The sequence below is a fragment of the Microtus pennsylvanicus genome, chromosome 2 (assembly GCF_037038515.1).
Source record: "Microtus pennsylvanicus isolate mMicPen1 chromosome 2, mMicPen1.hap1, whole genome shotgun sequence".
NCBI lineage: Eukaryota > Metazoa > Chordata > Mammalia > Rodentia > Cricetidae > Microtus > Microtus pennsylvanicus.
The window spans coordinates 52077091-52094955 of NC_134580.1; the positions used below are offsets into that span (position 1 = coordinate 52077091).

At 40.9% G+C, this 17865-nt stretch overlaps 1 protein-coding gene across 1 annotated transcript in view; it reads right to left on the reverse strand.

Annotated features, from left to right (window-relative positions):
• Positions 1-1014: 1014 nt before the first annotated feature.
• The window catches only part of Slc30a8 (solute carrier family 30 member 8), a 34081-nt gene continuing 17230 nt past the window's right edge, over positions 1015-17865 (reverse strand). The window contains exons 3-8 of the mRNA XM_075963621.1: positions 15324-15470; positions 10654-10807; positions 6834-6984; positions 3972-4077; positions 2745-2879; positions 1015-1292 (exon numbers count right to left, since the gene is read on the reverse strand). Of these exons, the coding sequence (XP_075819736.1) occupies positions 1147-1292; positions 2745-2879; positions 3972-4077; positions 6834-6984; positions 10654-10807; positions 15324-15470 (839 nt within the window). The 3' untranslated portion in view covers positions 1015-1146. The remainder of the gene's footprint in view (positions 1293-2744; positions 2880-3971; positions 4078-6833; positions 6985-10653; positions 10808-15323; positions 15471-17865) is intronic.

Consider the following 17865-nt stretch of genomic DNA (forward strand, 5'->3'; position numbering starts at 1 on the left):
AAGAGGAGCCAAGAAGTAAGCCGGGATGCTCAGTCCTCACATCCTGTGATGCCCTCCCTGCCTTTTCTAAGGACACTGCAAATTTCCATTACCATCCCCAAAATCAACCACTCATGTGTAGCTTCCCAGTCTGTAGAACCATGAGGTATATAATTTTTTTTCTTTTTAATTACCCACTGTAATTAGTTACAGAAATAAAAAACAAAGCTATTCCCCAGTCCTCATTCCAAGTCTGACATCAAATACTATCTTTTGAATGAGTGAATAAATAAGATTTTTAAATTACTTTATCCTCTTTGATTTTTTTATTTTATCTACATAATAATAGTATTAAGATGAAATTCTAAAAATTATGCCATTAGAAAATGCAATATAGCTATTGAACAACAGTGATCCTTAAATATTGTGCAATATTTAACATTCATCTTAATTCTTTGAATTCCTTTCCATGTGACCTGGATAAGAAACATCCTGTTTCATGACTCCTCATTTTTTTGCATTATTAACTTACACTTTATGAAAGCATTCAAAAGTTAGCAATTTCAGAACATTTCCTTCTCCAATACCCTTTGCACTGAGAACTAAAACATAATTCAGTAGCTTAACATAGAGCACCGTATTCATGTAAAATATAATTCAATAGCTTACACACATCGCACTGTAATTTACCTACAATATTAAAAGCGGGAATTCTACCATTTCACAAATAATGTATGTCTCATTGGGGATGGGGGAAGAGCCGAGTTCTAATGCCTCAAGATTCTCTTCAAATATTTGTTTCTCATGCTGAGGACTCCTGGAGAGAGGCATTCCTGAATTCAACTACACCCATTATTGCAGGGAAGCGAACCATTTATTATCTGTGGTTGCCAGCATCTGCTATTTCAGCCTCCTGGTTAGGAGTAATCTATACACGCATTCCTATAATTGGACACAACTACTGATTATGAAAGAATCCAAGAAACTGATGTATCTCATGCGTCTTCATTCATGGTAGATGGAGATAAATAACAAGCAAGAATGAGCGCGTTACACTGTCCTGACTTGCTCATATCTATTCCATTGGATGCTTAATTGTGTGTTACAGAAACTTTGCAGCAGCTTGTCATAGCCTGTGAAACACAGGAAGCTGGCAGTGTGACCAAGCTAGTCCTGTGGCTCTTCACAGAAAAGGCAGCTAGGATCCTGGGCTGCTGCAGATTCTATCTGAATGGTGAGAGAGTGCAGATCAAAGCAACTGTGGAGGGCACGAGCAATCCTTGTCTGCAGGGACTGGCTGTCCTGGCTGGCAGCTGTGGATAAAGAAACACAGGGAGATTAACACAGATAATGCATTCTCTCTCTCTCTCTCTCTCTCTCTCTCTCTCTCTCTCTCTCTCTCTCTCTCTCTCTCTGTCTCTCTCTCTGTGTGTGTGTGTGTGTGTATGAGAGAGAGAGAGAGAGAGAGAGAGAGAGAGAGAGAGAGAGAGAGAGAGAGAGAGAGAGAGAGAGAGAGAGAAAAGAGGCAGGAACTGATTCAAGTGTTAGGTCCTGCCTGATGGGTGAGGTGAGGGCAGAGCCCTCTAAAGAAGCCTTTGGCTCCAACATTGAGCTATGTCCACACAAGGTGGGGGAACTTGCACATAAAATATCCCTCACTATGCATACTCTTCCTGCCCAGTGACCTCTGTAGTCTAGCAGTCATATGAGCTTTGTTGGGAAGGAGAGAAAAAGACTTGCTAAGAAGCACAACCAGGCTGAGCTATTGTGTCTTACAGAGCCCTGGTCACCAGCCCCCAGGAACCTCCCTTTTGTAGCCCTTGGATTTAATTAGAATTTATATCAAGACAAGCGGCAGGAACAAGAAAGCATTTAGAGCTCCCCACAGGCCTCCCCCTAGAGCATCCACCCTCATGGCCATCCTTTTTCCTGGCTGCGAAGTTCCTCCATCATAACCTGATTGTTTACTATATTCTTCCACTTGGGGTGAAATATTTGTACGGAGGATGCTGTAAATTTCCTGGAGTCCTATCTGCGCCCCCTGGAGAAGATGAGGACAACTGACAAAATACAGACTGTCACTGCTGTTCCCGTCCCCTGCCTCTAAGTAACTTCTTTAGTCATTTTTAACAACCTTACATACTCTCCCTAGCCCGAGCTTTCTCTTAAGAGGAAGAAAACCCTCCTACCTCCCATTCCCTCAGTCTGAAAACTTATCATGGACATAATCCCCATCTACTTGAAAGAAGCAGGCTTGACTCTATTCTATGAAGTGTCTTACATGACCACAGGATCTCTGACCGTCTTTCAGCACATCTATTAGCCTGTAGGAATTTCAAAGCTGACCTTCCGTTTCCCTTCTGTTGTATTCGGGGTCAGAAAACTATCTTTTACACAGGAGATCCATTGAATTTTTTTGTTGTCAAATTCATTCCTATTATTTAGGCTGAAGAGGCACCCAGACAAACAGGTAAAGTCATTTTTTTCTGAGGCCAAGGGCTTGAATTTGGGGAGATATTTTAGCCGTTTGTACTATCTCTCTACCCTATGCAATCAGCCCAGAGGATGCCATTGGGATCCTTGTTGCTATGACAACATTGATAAGTGGGTTGGTTTTCAGAGGTGCTGGCTAGAGCAACACATTTTACAGTTGTTTTGACAGACAATAGATAAGTAAGGGCAGCTCTAAAAGGAAGAAAAATGACTGAGTTCTCGGGGTATGGAAAGAATCTTGCCTGGGGTCCTTTCAGAGCTCACTCACTGACCTGTAGCAACATGGACAGAAATGATCACTTGGTTCACTGTCAGCGACCAGATGTGCAGATTGTGCAGGGACACCACACCATCAACTGCGAGGATGAGCTCCTTCACGCTGTTGTAGTTCAGGCCCTTTGGAACACCTGACACAGGAAAAATAGGACCCTCGTGTTACTAATATAACCGCACCTGCTATGAAGGCTAACTCGGCTGCAGTCCTCACCAGAACACCAACTTGCCATCAGTCCCTTCTTTGGTTCTGTACTTCAAATGTTTAAAAATCAGACTCTGTCAAAGGATTTGTCACCAATCTCCAGTCCACAGATTAAAGACTCACAAATTTACTAGGCAGCATCCTAGCAATAGTAATCATCCCTAAAATAACATTTAACTAACAGTGATTTTGTCTTTGCACACACTCTTCATACATAATGAACAACATAAGGTTGGTATCATAAATCTTGGGTTTGCTTTCTGACAATAATTACTGCAAATTTTCTCAAATCATGAGGCTTCTCTGATCATATACATAGTAAAATATGGGCAATACGAGCAATGCTAGATCATGAATGATATGGGGACTTCATGGAACAAGCCTGTTCTTTGTAAATTATAATGCTATGCAATGTGGATTGTCCAATAAGTCTCTTTAGGAACTGTGCTAAGAGGAACATTGCAATGATATCTTATCATTTGGTTTGCAAAGTTCCCCCTGTTTCAGCTGCCCAAGTCAGGAAACAACTTCTGCATCTCAGACTATCATGGTTCACTGTCACTCTCTTCTTTCTAAATGAATTAGATATTTTATGGTATTCTTGGGGACATATTTATAACTTTTGCAATATTTGCCACTAATGTTGTGTTTAGTGTTTATGTTGATATCTTTACTACATTGGGAGACACAATTTAATATATATATATATGTGTGTGTGTGTGTGTTTATATAAATATACAAATAGAAATTGTATAAATGTATATATAAATACATACTTATAAATACATATATGCATACATGCATATATATAAATCGAAATGGTGTGTGTATGTATATATATATATATGTATACCATTTCTATTTGATTCATTCAAGCAAAATCAAATATTAAAAGTCTTTATCATCACTCTGATTTTGCCCTGTAATACAAATAGCAGAGAACATGCCATGAAGTCATCCCTTTATGACCAGAGGGGGAAAGAAGCATCAATCCAAGGAATAATGATGAAAGCCCTCCTACCTTCCATGAGTAAGATGGAGAAGTCTTTTAATATCATGATGGTACTGACCAAAACCAGGATGGAAAAGATAAATGTACACACTGGATCCGCAATTTTGTAGTCTGGCTGGAAAACACAGCAGCTTTGGTTAGCTGATTTCAACCTTTCTGTCAAGAAGGCTGGTTAATAAACTAAGTAAACCTCTCGGAACGTTTCTTTCTCTGTTTCCCATTTTCCTTCCTGATCCTTGGCATTCAACTCAATGGAAGAATGCTGTTCCTGGGGACTCAGTCACCAAAGAAGTTTTAAATTTCTAGTGACTAAGGAATAGAGGCTTCTAAATGTGTTCCCCATAACTTAGGAATTAAACTCAAACATATTCTTAAGTATGCTCTAAAAAACATACCTGATTTAATTTTCTCAAATTAATATGAGAACACTGTAGTCATGGGAATGTGTGAAAAGATGGTCATACCAACCAACCCTTTTGAACCTTAATCATGGTGACGGAGGAAAGGGGGATGTCATTTATTTCCGCCATTAAAGCCCAAACCAGACATGATTTGATTCTTGAGCCCTCTCTCTACCTCTTTATCCATCTCTCTCCCTACCTATCTCTCTATATATCTCCAGCTCTCTTCCTCTCTTTCCCTCTCCCTCCCTATCTTCCTCTCTCCCTCCCTCCATTGATTGATAATCTTGATATCGGAGAGAAATACACACCATTCTAATTCTAGTGTTGTAGTGAAGCTCAGGGGCACAGAAATGTCAATGCTCCACTTCCCTTGGGAAACGCAACATCAACCTAACTCGAGTTATTTTTTTCTAAAGTTGCTACATGAGATTTTATTAATTACACAGCAAAGAAAGTCATAAATCAAAGTATTTACCAATTACATTTTGCGGGCCCTGGCTATGTGGTTACAGCAAAGCTGGGAAAATCCTGCTATAGATCTCAGATGCTATCTAATGATATTCTTAACTTTTGGATCAGTGAACGCTCATGGTCTCTTAAGAATGCCCTGCAAGTTTATTTGTTTATTTTTGCATTTTCAATACAGGGTTGCAAGTGTTTTTAATTGAAATAGCTTGTTTAATACAATGTATTCCAATTATTGTGTCCCCTCCCCTAACTCCTCTGAGAGCCTTTCCACTTCCCCATTAACCCAATCCACACCCTTTTTTCCCTCTCATTAGGAAACACACAGGCACCTAAAATAATAATAATGATAATTAATAATAATAACAGATAAAATAAAACAAACAGAATAGGCCAAAATAAAAAAAAACAGAAGGAAAAAAGCCAAAGATAAAACTTAAGAAACACAAATAGATGCAGAGACATACACATTCACACACAAATCCCATAAAAGCACAAAACCAGAAGTACACACGTACACACACACACACACACACACACACACACACACATACATACAGGACCTGTAACATTAAGAGAAAAGTTCTGTGACAAAGCATTAGGAGACAAATGCCACCGATTTCATTGTGTCATGGTATCTACTGTTGGCAGGGGCCTGTCCTCAAGAATGGTGAGACTCCATTGGAGAACACTAACTTTTTATTTGTGAGTGAATCAATGGAAATAGCTTCTGGGTTAGGGATGTGGGCTTGTGTCCATGTCGCCTTTCAGCACTGGGACCATATCAGGCCCAGATCTGAGCAGGCCATGTACTTGCTGCCATATGCAAGTTAACGTGTACATGGGTCCTACTGGGCTTAGAAGGCCTTGTTTCATGGGTATTCTCCATCCCCTCTGGCAAACTCAAACTACTAGTCTTTATGACTTTAAATTGTCTTTGCCTTTGACTTGAAGCTTTTATTTCACTTTAAAAGTTTTTATTTATTTACTGACTTGAAGCTTTCAAGGTGCGTTTTCTCCATCTGAGTTCAGAATTCTTTTACTTTGACTTATGTTTTGCTACACTTTAGGAAAAAACCACAATTCTCTCCAAATTGAAAAATCATAATAGCATGATAGGTAGAGGAAGAGCTGAATGCTATTTCTTGCTCCACTCTTTCTGTCCCAACACACATCTCTGTCAGTGAGCACTTACATGTTTAGTGTGGCAGACCCTTCTCCATTCTCATTTTGCCTGAGATCTCTGCTTTGGGGAAAAGAAGCTCCTTCCACACAAGAACAATATAGTCAGGTCCATGAATCAAGTGCTCTACCCTTTCCCAGCCAAGTAGTGGACACAAGTCCCAACCTCAGTAAACTGGACACCCTCCCAAGAAATGTGATTCTCCGAGGGCTAAAGAGATAGTTCAGTGGTTAGGAGTGAGTGCTGCTCTTGCAGAGAACCCAAGGTCACTTCCCAGCATTCACATCGGGCTCCAGAGAATCCAACTCCTCTGACCTCTGTGGGTCAGGCACCTGCACTCATGCGCACATTCTCATTCACTATTGTACTAATTTATCAAACAAACACAAATAAATCTTTAAGAAATACGACTCTCGGTAATGATAAAAACAGAAAAATACTTTAGTCGACATATTTATTTCAGCATGATACCCATAGATACTAAAATGTGCCCTTACTTCTACCTTGATTTCTATCTCTGAGTTTTTTCCATAAATTTTAGCCCATTAATATAATTTAAATAAACCAGAGATCTTATCTATTGCTTACATCTAAAAATGCAAGATGTTCACAGTTTCACTGATTTACATCTTAACACCATGTCAAACTGAATTTTCTTAAAGACTCAAAGCCCAACAGATAAAGACAGCTCTTTGGAATATAGGGAATATTAAGGTCTCAGAATTTGTTAGTTTTAACGTTGTAAGGTGGTTTGTGCTGGCAAACACGGGCTGCTAATGTTACTGTATTCATAGAATTACTATCATTACTTACACATACCTTGAAGTAGATAATGAGAGCACTAATTAGCACACTGATGCTCTGAAATACATCCCCAAGGGCATGCACAAAGGCTGCCCTGACACTGGCATTAGCTTGTGCATCCTTGTGGTTGTGGCCAAGGTGCCGTTGGTGCAAAATTGCAGTTAGTCTGAAAGAGATCACAATGTTTTGACACACATACAAAAAGTCTTAAAAATATACACAGCACGATGGAGGAGTGACTGGTAGCATTCATTATTCAAACTGTTAGGTAGTTAAAATATCAGAGTTTTAAGGTGCATCATGTTGGACTTATATTTGATTATTAGTCTATTTTAGAACTTTAAAAAACTCTCAAAAGGAAATATTTCAAAAATTCACCTCCATTTTCTGGGTAATTTATCAACATAATGCTATGATGTTCCACAGTAAAACTGGGAAGCATTATTGCTCTCATGAAACCCAAATCTTGGTCCAATTAGAGGACTGTTGGTTGTCGCCAATGTGCCACTATTGCCGCCCTGAGTATATCTTGCTGTGCTTGTCATTCTGGGTCTCAGGCATTCTAGCTGCCCCAGATTATTGGCTGCTTATCTCCCTTGGCAGCTTACATAGAACCTTCAAATACTATGAGGTTTAGTCCACAGGGAGGAAGCTGCCAGGTCAATTCTATATCAGGTCCTCCTTCGTACAAAGCATGTGGTACTTCAGCAATAAGTTTTTACCTTCAAGTTCTGGGAGTCAAGTGAGGACAGCATTAGTTGAAATTCTTGAGGAATCTCTATGTCTCCCTTGACCAACACTCAGAAGGAGGTTTCTTCTGTCTGATACTGATGTTTTGTTATATGGTTTATGGCTTTTGGAGAGAATTTATCAATTTGTGCACATGTGGATACCAGAGAACCACCTTGGTTTAGGAGCTATCTACCCTATTTTTTGAGACAGAGTCTCATTAGCTTGAGACTCACTGATTTGGCTAGGCAAGTTGACCAGCAAACTGCTGTCTTTGTTTCCCCAGCATTGAGATTACAAACCACTATACCTAGCTTTTTTCTGTGGCTTCTGGGGGTCAAATTCAGGTTCGCATGCTTGCAATGCAAGCATATTACTGACTGAGTTATCTATTCTCCTCCCAAAATTAGAATCTTTCATTGTATTTAATTTGGTTCATTTGAGTGATTATTTGAACTATGAATAATTTTCTAATGGCCAATAAAGAGAATGCTGTGTCTGCGTATTCATACAGAGAATGAGATCATCTTATCTAGTATAAAGAACTTGTATATATACACACGTATTGCAATGTATTGCAAAGTTTAGCATGACACTTCCAAGCATCCTGAAAGAAATATATTTGGGCAACATATCTGTTAAATCTCAGGCCATCACCAAAAGCAGAATCAAGATACCTACCCAGATTTGATCATTCCACGGCACAGTTTTCAGACTGTCAGTATCTGGATAGAAATTCACTGTCAACTGTGAGTTACCATTCCACACGCCCCAGATGGCCTAATAGGCAGGCAGTCTATAGATCTTCTAGATCTGTTATTTATGCTCATCACATTGTCAGTCATTCTCTTTCTTGTTTTATTTTAAGATGATGGGGAGCACATATTGAGGCACTGTTAAATGTTTGTATTATAAACTGGGCATGGTATCTCCCTAGCATTTTTGGCAGAGATAGCAAGGATCACACACACACACACACACACACACACACACACACACACATTTATGTTCATGCCTACTAAAATAGACACTACAATTGGTACCAGAAGAGGGTCTTGTTTAGATACATACAGCAACTGGGCTGAATTCACAAATTTTGCAGAAGAATATTTGCTTCAGGGCTCTGTCTACAACTTTTATCAATGACTCTTCACGGTTGCTGCTGGAGCTTTCTGTCCTGGTTTGGAGTTCCCAAGGAGGAGACTTACCCCAAATTTCAGTTCAGATAGCTCTACATATTCCAACAATCCAGTATCTAGCAGCCCTTGAAACCTATCTACTCTTTTCCTGGAGGAAACATTCTAGTCACTCTGTCCCTTTCTCCATAAACAACCACCTGCTCATTTGCTTGGGGAAGGCAGAGCAACCAAGTAGGCTGTCTTTCTAAGGATGGAAAGCACTAGCCATGGTCAGGTCAATGTTCCCAAGCAGCTGCAATAAAAAGAAAATCTGAATAGTTTCTTTTACGATGATCAAGACCCACCTTAAGGCCCCAGGTTAATATAGCAGGTGGCTACATTATCCACCGTCTCTGCATGGGAGTGACACAACCTACATGACATATGACTCTGGAAATAAAACCTCCATTCTTCCTACTGCCCTCAGGACATACTTTTCTCCTTATGCATTTACCCCCAGTGAGCAGGACACACGTTCTGAGGGTTTTTCTTCTGGAGAAGAGAGATGAACATTCATCTGTCTGCCTTCTTTCTTCCCATGTGAAGCAGAGCTTCAAGAGAGCTCTTGTGGGTGGGACCTAGGCAATGACAGCAGATCGCTGTCTTTAACTTTCAGCTTCATTATGTTGGGTACAAACTAGGAAGTGAAAAATGCAGGTGTCTAAATGTAAGACTCTTACAACAACCCGAGGGAACATTTTCATACTGTACAAGTTAGTATACCTACAAGTTGTGATGATTCCAGCACGCTCTCTCTTTTAAAAGAACACTGTAAGTACCGTTTTTATTTCTTCAACCACTGCCATGTCTTTGATGTCAAATCTACCTTAGGATATGCATTAGTTTGTGCTGGAAGACCGGAAGATAATATGTTTGGTATTAGAAGGGTTTAAAATTTTGAAGTTTTGTATATGTGTGAATTTTTACAAAAAAAATTACCAATTAAATGTGTGTGTGTAAATTTTTACATAAAAATTAACAGTTAAATATCACTGATTTGATGATTCAAAATGCTCCAAGGTCCTGAATTTTGAGCCTAAAGCATACTCTAAAGTTTCAGGTTTCAGAACATTTTAGATTTTGGATCAGGAATGCTCAATCTGTATATTATTTCCAATTTACTGAATTAATAAACTACCACAATGCTTTAGGAGTTTCAAATAACATGAATTCATTATCTCACAGTTCTGGAGGTGAGAAGTCTGAAGAAGGTTTGAAAGACTGCGTTCTTTCTGCAGGCAATTGTGGGAGGGATTTCCTTTTCCCAATAGCTTTTCATGCTGCAGTGTGTTTTAAGGACAAAATAGAATTTGATGGAAAAAAAACCCTCCATTTTTGCTTTGGTTGAATAGACGGAGGTGATGGCCCATTTACAAAGATACAGCAAAAGTGACCTTAAACACAGACTGTGCACTATAGGAAGTCATCCCTAAGGTCTCTGTCAACTCAGCCGTCTGAGGATTCATTATCTATTTACCTAACAAGAGCTGAACCATTTGGAAGCCATATCCATGGGGTCATTAACACACAAGAGAAAGTAGTGTGTGGAAGGAACCTCTACTCCAAATGCATGGATTGAGATTCAAATCCTAATGCCTCACTACCTATTTAACATAGCTGAGCTTCCCTTTCACACTCGATGGGGTTGGAAGACGGCAAAATTCAATTTGATATGTGTGTGTATCGCGAGATCCTTTCCCACCCTCTGGCGTGTTGGAAGCTTTCAAATGTGGTAGCTCGTGTAAGTCAATGCTTAAAACTCCTTAATCCATAGTGACCAATACTACTTTAAGTCTTAATGACACCCAAATACCATGTCAGAACTTTAGAATCTTCACAGACCCAGGAGATTTTTTTTCTTTTTAATAATATTTCTCACCGTAGGGCTGAAGATAAGCCCAACAGACACTCGGCATGGGATGACTTACACAATATTGGCTGCCACCGCACAGCCTGAAACGATGATCATGATGCTTGCTTGGATCTGGTAATCAGGATACAGTAGGCGCTCACAGGCAAGGTATACCAGGACACCAGTCACCAACCAGATGCAGAGGACAGACAGCAGGGCCCCAAGGATCTCTGGGAGTCAAATTCACAGCAAGCATTATGAGTATCACCTTCACATCTCCCACTCCCCACCAGAGGACCATAGATTCTTTGATCCTCTTGCCTGTGAAAATGGCTTCATACTGTTTTGTTCCGTGATTCATGAAGCAGAAGTATGAATGGATTTGAGAACTGAGATGAGACACTTTAGCGTTCCATCCATAAAGCACGAACATCAAAATTCATTATGCTTCCTATTACTGAGTAATTTCCAGCAAATTTTTAGAACATATTAATTGCTGCCTGCCCTCCCTTGTTCTCCTTGGGGATTTTAATTTACGCAGGTGCTAAAATGATAGAAGCTTATTAGGGAATGAAATAATGAGATACAATGAGTAAAATGTGTTTAGAAACTCTTAATTTCACCCTAAAACATTTACAGCTTGCCAGCGCCAGCACCTTTAGAGGAATAAGCTAGGAAAAAGGGAAGGCTTCAGCGTGTGGTTTACGCAAATGGCTTTCATTTACCAACCGGACATATTGTAAACACAGAGGCGAACTCAAGGGTTTCTCTGTGCTCCAACGGCTTTTTAAGAGCAACTGCAAGGAAAAGAAACATCAAAATGGAGACATTTGCATGAATATTTGAAGATAAGAGCGATCTCAATGTGCTTGTTTAAGAAACAAAGCCCTTTGGCTCATGCAAGCCTTCCTTAATACCTCACCCTGTTCTTTCATTCAGCCTTGTAGAGAGATTTTAAAACCCACAAGTGTCTAGACATACACTGTGAGCCAGTGGTCAGGCAAATTTCCATTATGCTATTCTCTACTCTTGATCCTGCCTCAGTCTGTTGCTGTGATAAGCACCCAATTTAGAAGAGGAATGGGTTCATTTGGCATAACTTCCAGGCCACAGGCTATCACTGAAGGGAGTCAAGTCCAGAACTCAAGCAGGAACTTAAACTAGGAACAGTGAAGGAATGTTGCTTGACAGCTTGTGTTTAGCTAGCTTTCTTATACGACACAAGACCATCAGCCTAGGGAATGGTGTTACCCACAGTAGGCAGGGCCCAACACAGCAATCAAGGGCATCCTCCACAGACATGCCCACTGACCAATCTGGTCTGGGCAATCCCTCGGTTGGGAGTCCCTTCTCAGTTGGCTTTAGGTTGTGTCAGATGACAGTTAACACCAACTACGACACTCCCTTTCCATTATTTCTATATATTAGGTCCTGCAAAAGCAGAATTATGGACAAAAAGCAGAATTATGTACTATTACTCACTATATGGCTACTGCTTCCCTGACCTTTATAGTAATTCATATACAATTTTAATTACTTTGCCATATTCATGTACCACTTACCTTAGTCATTTTGTGTTTTCTCACATTAACTCATATTTATGCTTAGCTTCTTTCTAAAAAGTTAGCCACAAATTAGAAGTTTATGTTTCATGCATAATAGAATGCATATGTAATTACTGCCCATACAACAGTCAAGACATCTGATTGTTCGTCTATGGAACATTTTCACACTAAAGGAAGCACTGATGCTGATATTTAGGATTTGATTTCAAGTATCACAGCCATATGGCATACCAATGACACTTACCTGGTTTTATACAGATAAGAGTTTCTTTCTCTGTAAGATAGATTTTTAAAGCAATATATAAAGGCAAGTTGGAATGTGTTGTGGCTTGCATTTTACCTTTCAAAGATTTGCATGTAAAAATGTTATTCTTTAGCATCTCATATTGTTAACTCATTTGAAAATGGTGTCTTTGCACCCAACTAGTTAAGATGCAATCATTATGGTATAGGGTCTTCCTATAATCAAAGATGACTGGTTTGCTTATTCTAAGGGGAAGGGTGAAAATAGACACGAATACAGACAGAGTGCAAGACGATATCAAGATCAACGCCGAGATATTGGAGCCAAGAAACAACAAAGACTGGCAACAAACCAGCAGCAGTTCTGAGAAAGTTAGCAAACATGTTTTCCCTGACAGACCTCAGAAGAAGGCAACTTCACTCATGCCTTTATTTCCCACTTCTGTTCCTCTAGACCTCTGAGACAGTGTCTCTCTGAGCTGGCCAGTTGGAACCATGGTGCTAAAACAGCTCAGGGAAACACACACCACTGAACAAACTCTCAAGAATTACGATTTAATTAGTTAGATTGTTTAAAGTTCCCTTTGCTGAAATTAATGAGACTCAGGCTAAAAAACTTTCTGCTTAGCCAGAAACAGGGAGTGAATTCACAGATGGTGAGTAGTATAGTTCCCATCCCTGGGGCATCTAAATCAGAATGTTCAAGTTGATTATGTCCTACCCTAAGCCCCGGTTTGCAAATGTCTAGTGAGAGATGAGCTTGGCCAATAAAGCCCTCACACCAACGTCAAGCATTAATGGGCAGACTAGCAGCTAGTAAGCATTTACAGGGCCCACCTATATATCTAGGCGGTGCTTCACATGGTACCCACCAATCATGCGCAGCCATTTAACTAAACATTAGATAATATTTAAAATGTTGTGGTTATGTCATACTAGTCACATTTAGAGTTCTCAATATTTATATCATACACCTTATTTCAAAATGTTTTACCTAATAGCAAGAGCTGTATTGAACATTCTTGATCTTTCAGACTATTAGGGCTCATAGATTTCTACAGTCAAGGGGACATAGGCTAAGCCAGTAGTTTTCAACCTTCCTAATGATGTGACCCTTTAATATAGTTCTTCATGTTGTAGTGACTCCCAACCATAAAATTATTTTCATCGGTACTACATAACTGTAAATTTTCTAGTGTAATGTAAATATCTTCTTTGCAGGTTATCTGATATGTAATCCCCATGAAAGGATACTTTGACACCCGCCCCCTACACACACACACACACACACACACACACAAAGGAGTTGAGAACGACTGGTCTAAACAGTGATGTAAAATTCTGAGTCTACTCTCCCTTAAAAAGAAACCATTCTAGAGAAACAAACTGTTCTAATAATACCAGAAAGTGTTGTGCAACAATCAAAAGTTGTGCTGATAAATGCTGAGAGCGTGACAAAACTCACAAGGCTCCCAAGAATGCAGTGACAGCTGAAGTGTTCTCTAAACTTCTTCTCACGAGCTTGGTTGTTGTTTATTTCTCCGAATGTGGAAGGTAAGCCAATTCCGAACACCTGCACCAATAAATTGCTGAAGACAAGCTCACTAGTATCCTAACCTCAAACACTGATAGTTCACCTTTCAGTAAACAAGCTGTGGTTTGTGGCCACCCATATCTTTCACTGTGAAGGTTATCCTTGAATTGCCCAGGCATTCTTGCCCAGTCACCTCAGCCTTGACTTCTCAGGCAGTGTGAAATCAAGGAGCTGTAACTATGTATTTCCAAGACTGGCACAAAATATTCCAACAGAAACTCTTCCAGCTAACAGATAAGCTCCCCCAGCAGAGAGGGAAGATCGAGCTGGGCCAGGTGTAGATGGGTGAGGGGATGCTGTATGGAGAACCTTAGCCAACATTTCCCAGAGACTGGCCTCTTCCTGGGCAAGAGCAGGCAGTTGCTCAGCAAAAGAAGCAGCTCTGAGAAATGATGAAACAGTGGATTTTATGTCTCCTCTTGCTTCATGTTGTCAGCATTTTCTTCCTCTCTGTTGTTGGTGGTGATTTAATGAACAAGTATTCAGCTGGGCCACGCCTTCGCTGACTGGCTGTCTTAGTGCGTTTTCTGCTGCTCTACTAACAAAGAACTACAGTCTAGGTAATTTATAATGAAAGGATTTTATCTTTAATTTAATTTTATTTTTTGCTCACAGTTCTTGATTCAGGGAAGTACCAGACCAATGTTCTTTGAAGTTGGCAAGCATTTCTATGCCACATCATGGCGTGATAAAAAAGCAAGCAAGTGTTTGTGCGTGAGGCCAGGGGAAGAAATTATGCTGACCTCACCCTTCTTATCTGGATCCCACTCCCACAACAACAGGATGGACCCACTAACGAGAGCACAGTTCTCGGGACCTAATGAAGTCCCGCCCCCACACTGTGCCAACAGTCATTAAAGGCCAGCATCAGATCCACAGGTAACAATCTAGCTACAGCAATGATTAAAGGCCGTGTGTGACTGAGAAAGCCCCGTATCTCAGGCCCAGCTCCCTGGGGAGAAATCCTTCACTCCCGCCACTCTCTTGGACTCTGGGGCTTTAGTTTGCAATGTGGCAGAAGCTTTGCTGTCAACGTCTCTCTCATGGATTCAGAGTAACTGAGAGAACATATCCTCGTAGTTGCTAGGCAGAGACCCTGGGGATGGCGGAGCTGCTAATAAGAGCCGCATACTCTTGCCGTCCCACAGGAGAGGAGCTACTTCTATTAATCTGCTGTCAGGTGAATTAATGTTGAGAGTACACATTCCCACATGGTTATTTTAGCCTGAGCACCAAACTCGTGGCCCGGTGGGAATTTTGGAACACGGCTTTGCTCTTTCCCTTCCCCTCTGTTTTGACTCTGCTGCAGTATGCATTCATCATTGCAAAAGCGCGGAACTTTACCTGCTCGGTACCACCCAAAGGTCAGCCGCTTGGAGGGAGGCCGTGATGACAACCACAAGGAAAAGAGGCTGAGTAGAAAACTGGTCAGGTCAATTAAGAGATGAGCGGCGTCGGTGATGACAGCAAGGCTCCCAGCAAGGTGTCCACCTGTGAGATGCACAATATCACACCCGGTTGAAGGCCCAGAGTGCAGTTCAACTCATATGCTTATTACACATTGTTGGCTTACACAACTTGGGAAGAAGAAAAAGATCCAAGTCAAATTAACCCACCTTTTCCCCCATTTGAAAAATAACTGGGACCTTAAAAAGTAAATAAAATTGAACATGTAAAAATGAATGTTAAGGGGGCCATTTCTGAGGCTGAAGGAACACAGAGACAGGAATTATGAGGCAATAGAGACAGCATCTCAACTCCTAGGCAGGAAGCCTTAGGAATAGGTCTCCAAGGACATATGGCTGTGAAGGTGTTGGCTAGATTCACAGGGTCTCATAATGCAGACTGTAGACTTGCCCTTCTACCTGGAAAACAGTGTTGGATCTGCCCACAGCCTTGTTATCTATTTTGCAGTTTTAGCGTAATCTTTACTGCCTCCTTTGTTCTGTTGAGTTATGCTACATAGCTGCACTCGAGAGTCATGTTATAAATAACGAGAGAGCAGAGCAGAAAGGAGAAACGGAGGCCCAGTGCCGTGGGCCTACCAAGAGCAAAAACAATCTTAACAACCATAGGATAGGGAACCCCAAGCACGTGAGCCCACCTTGCTTTTCTGGGCATTGGTAACATCCCTGTTTCTCCCCTCTGTTTCTCCTTTGAAAAAACTTCCAGCCTCCAGAGAAGAAATAAAGAAAAACCATGTCCTTTCCTTCCAGAACAGGGCTTCTTGTTTGAGAGCAATAACCTTTATTACTCTTGCCACCTCTTCCCAGCGAAGAGCGTGTGCTGACTGATGAGTCCTCCCGCAGCTGTTTACTGCCTTGTGTACCGCACAGCGGCGGAGGCTGTCAGTCACCAGACTCTCCATCATCACACTCACCTTGTCTCGCCTAATGATTAAAAAAAATTACCTAGATGGCTCGTAATTGCAATACTCCCCACAGACTGGTGGCTCGAGCTGTACTTAATAACTGGTTTGTCAGAGTTTAATGGTCTGAAGCAAAGGAGTCTTCAAGCTTGTTACTGAGCTGTCGGGGCAAAAATCGGAATGATTCATTAGCCAAAAGGCAACATTTTGCTAACAAATCAGCTGTCCTTCCAATTATCCTCTAATGTTCCTCTATCTGCCAAACGCGGTCCTGATAATAAAGCTGTGTTAATAATGCATTATTTCTTGCCCGGAGAACGACTGCATGCAGATAAGCAGCATGCTGCAATTTCAGCCATGAGTGATGAGGATTCTGTGCGCCACACTGAAATTGCCCACTAAGTCAAAGGAAGAACGTCTTGGAGGAATTCCTTAAGCAGGCTCAGATGGTCTGCAGGCAACTGAGAAGAAAAGAGGCTTGCTTTAGAAGAGGCATGTTGATGTGGAGACCCGGGACCCCACAATCATTTTCCAGCCATCACGACTGGTAATAAGAACTATCGAGAAAACCGTGGGCGCTCCTGAATGCTACACAGCAAACAGTTGGCCAAAGGGAGCATGTGTATTTGCTTCTAAAAGCATGGGGTATTATTGACCATTAATCCAACTATCCAGTCAGCATTTATTGAGCCCTTGCTGTGCGTGGGAGCGTGAGCAAAGTACACAAAGATAAACAATTACAATCCCTTTCTCCGGTGATCTCCTAACACTGCACTGAAGACTTGCCACTGGGCTGGGAACAGAGAGCACTGCAGTATTCTGGAACTTTTCAAAGAAGTCCTGAGAATTAGCGAGGAAGTAGTGGGTTTTCACGAGTAAACAGGGACATGGAAACAGAAATAAAAGAATGCACCATTTTTCTGTAAAAATAGGAGACACAGTATATCAGAGAACTATGGGAAATGAGACCTCAGTGGTGGACTAGAGACAACTGGGGATGTATTCCGTGTCAAGCAGAAGAAGTTGAAGGTTAATTTATGAGCTGAGGGGACCTACTTAGAATTTTTAGGCAAACCCAAGGCATATTTAGATTTGTGTTTGAGAGAGATCTTTGCCAGCAATATAGAGGCTGACTTGGAGGGACACGAAGCTGGTGATTGCTGCACATGGATCGGAAACCATTATATGATGTAAACTCAGAAAGACAAACATCACATGACCTTTCCCATATGTGGATCCTAGCTTTTAGTGTGTGTGTATTTGTGTATGTGTGTGCGCACGCGCATGTGTGTGTATGTGTCTGTCACAAAGGGTGTAAATGGGCACAAGCTATGAAACTAGAAAGAAAACATGAGATTAGAGACAAAGAATTATTGAGGAAGAGGGCAATACCACAAGACAAAACAAGGAGTTGAGAGGATGATGTATAGATTGAAGGGTCTAAGTGGAGAACAGAAATAGATGAAGTGCAACACACAACAGCTGTCTGCGCTCTATGCACTAACATACAGTTCGTGA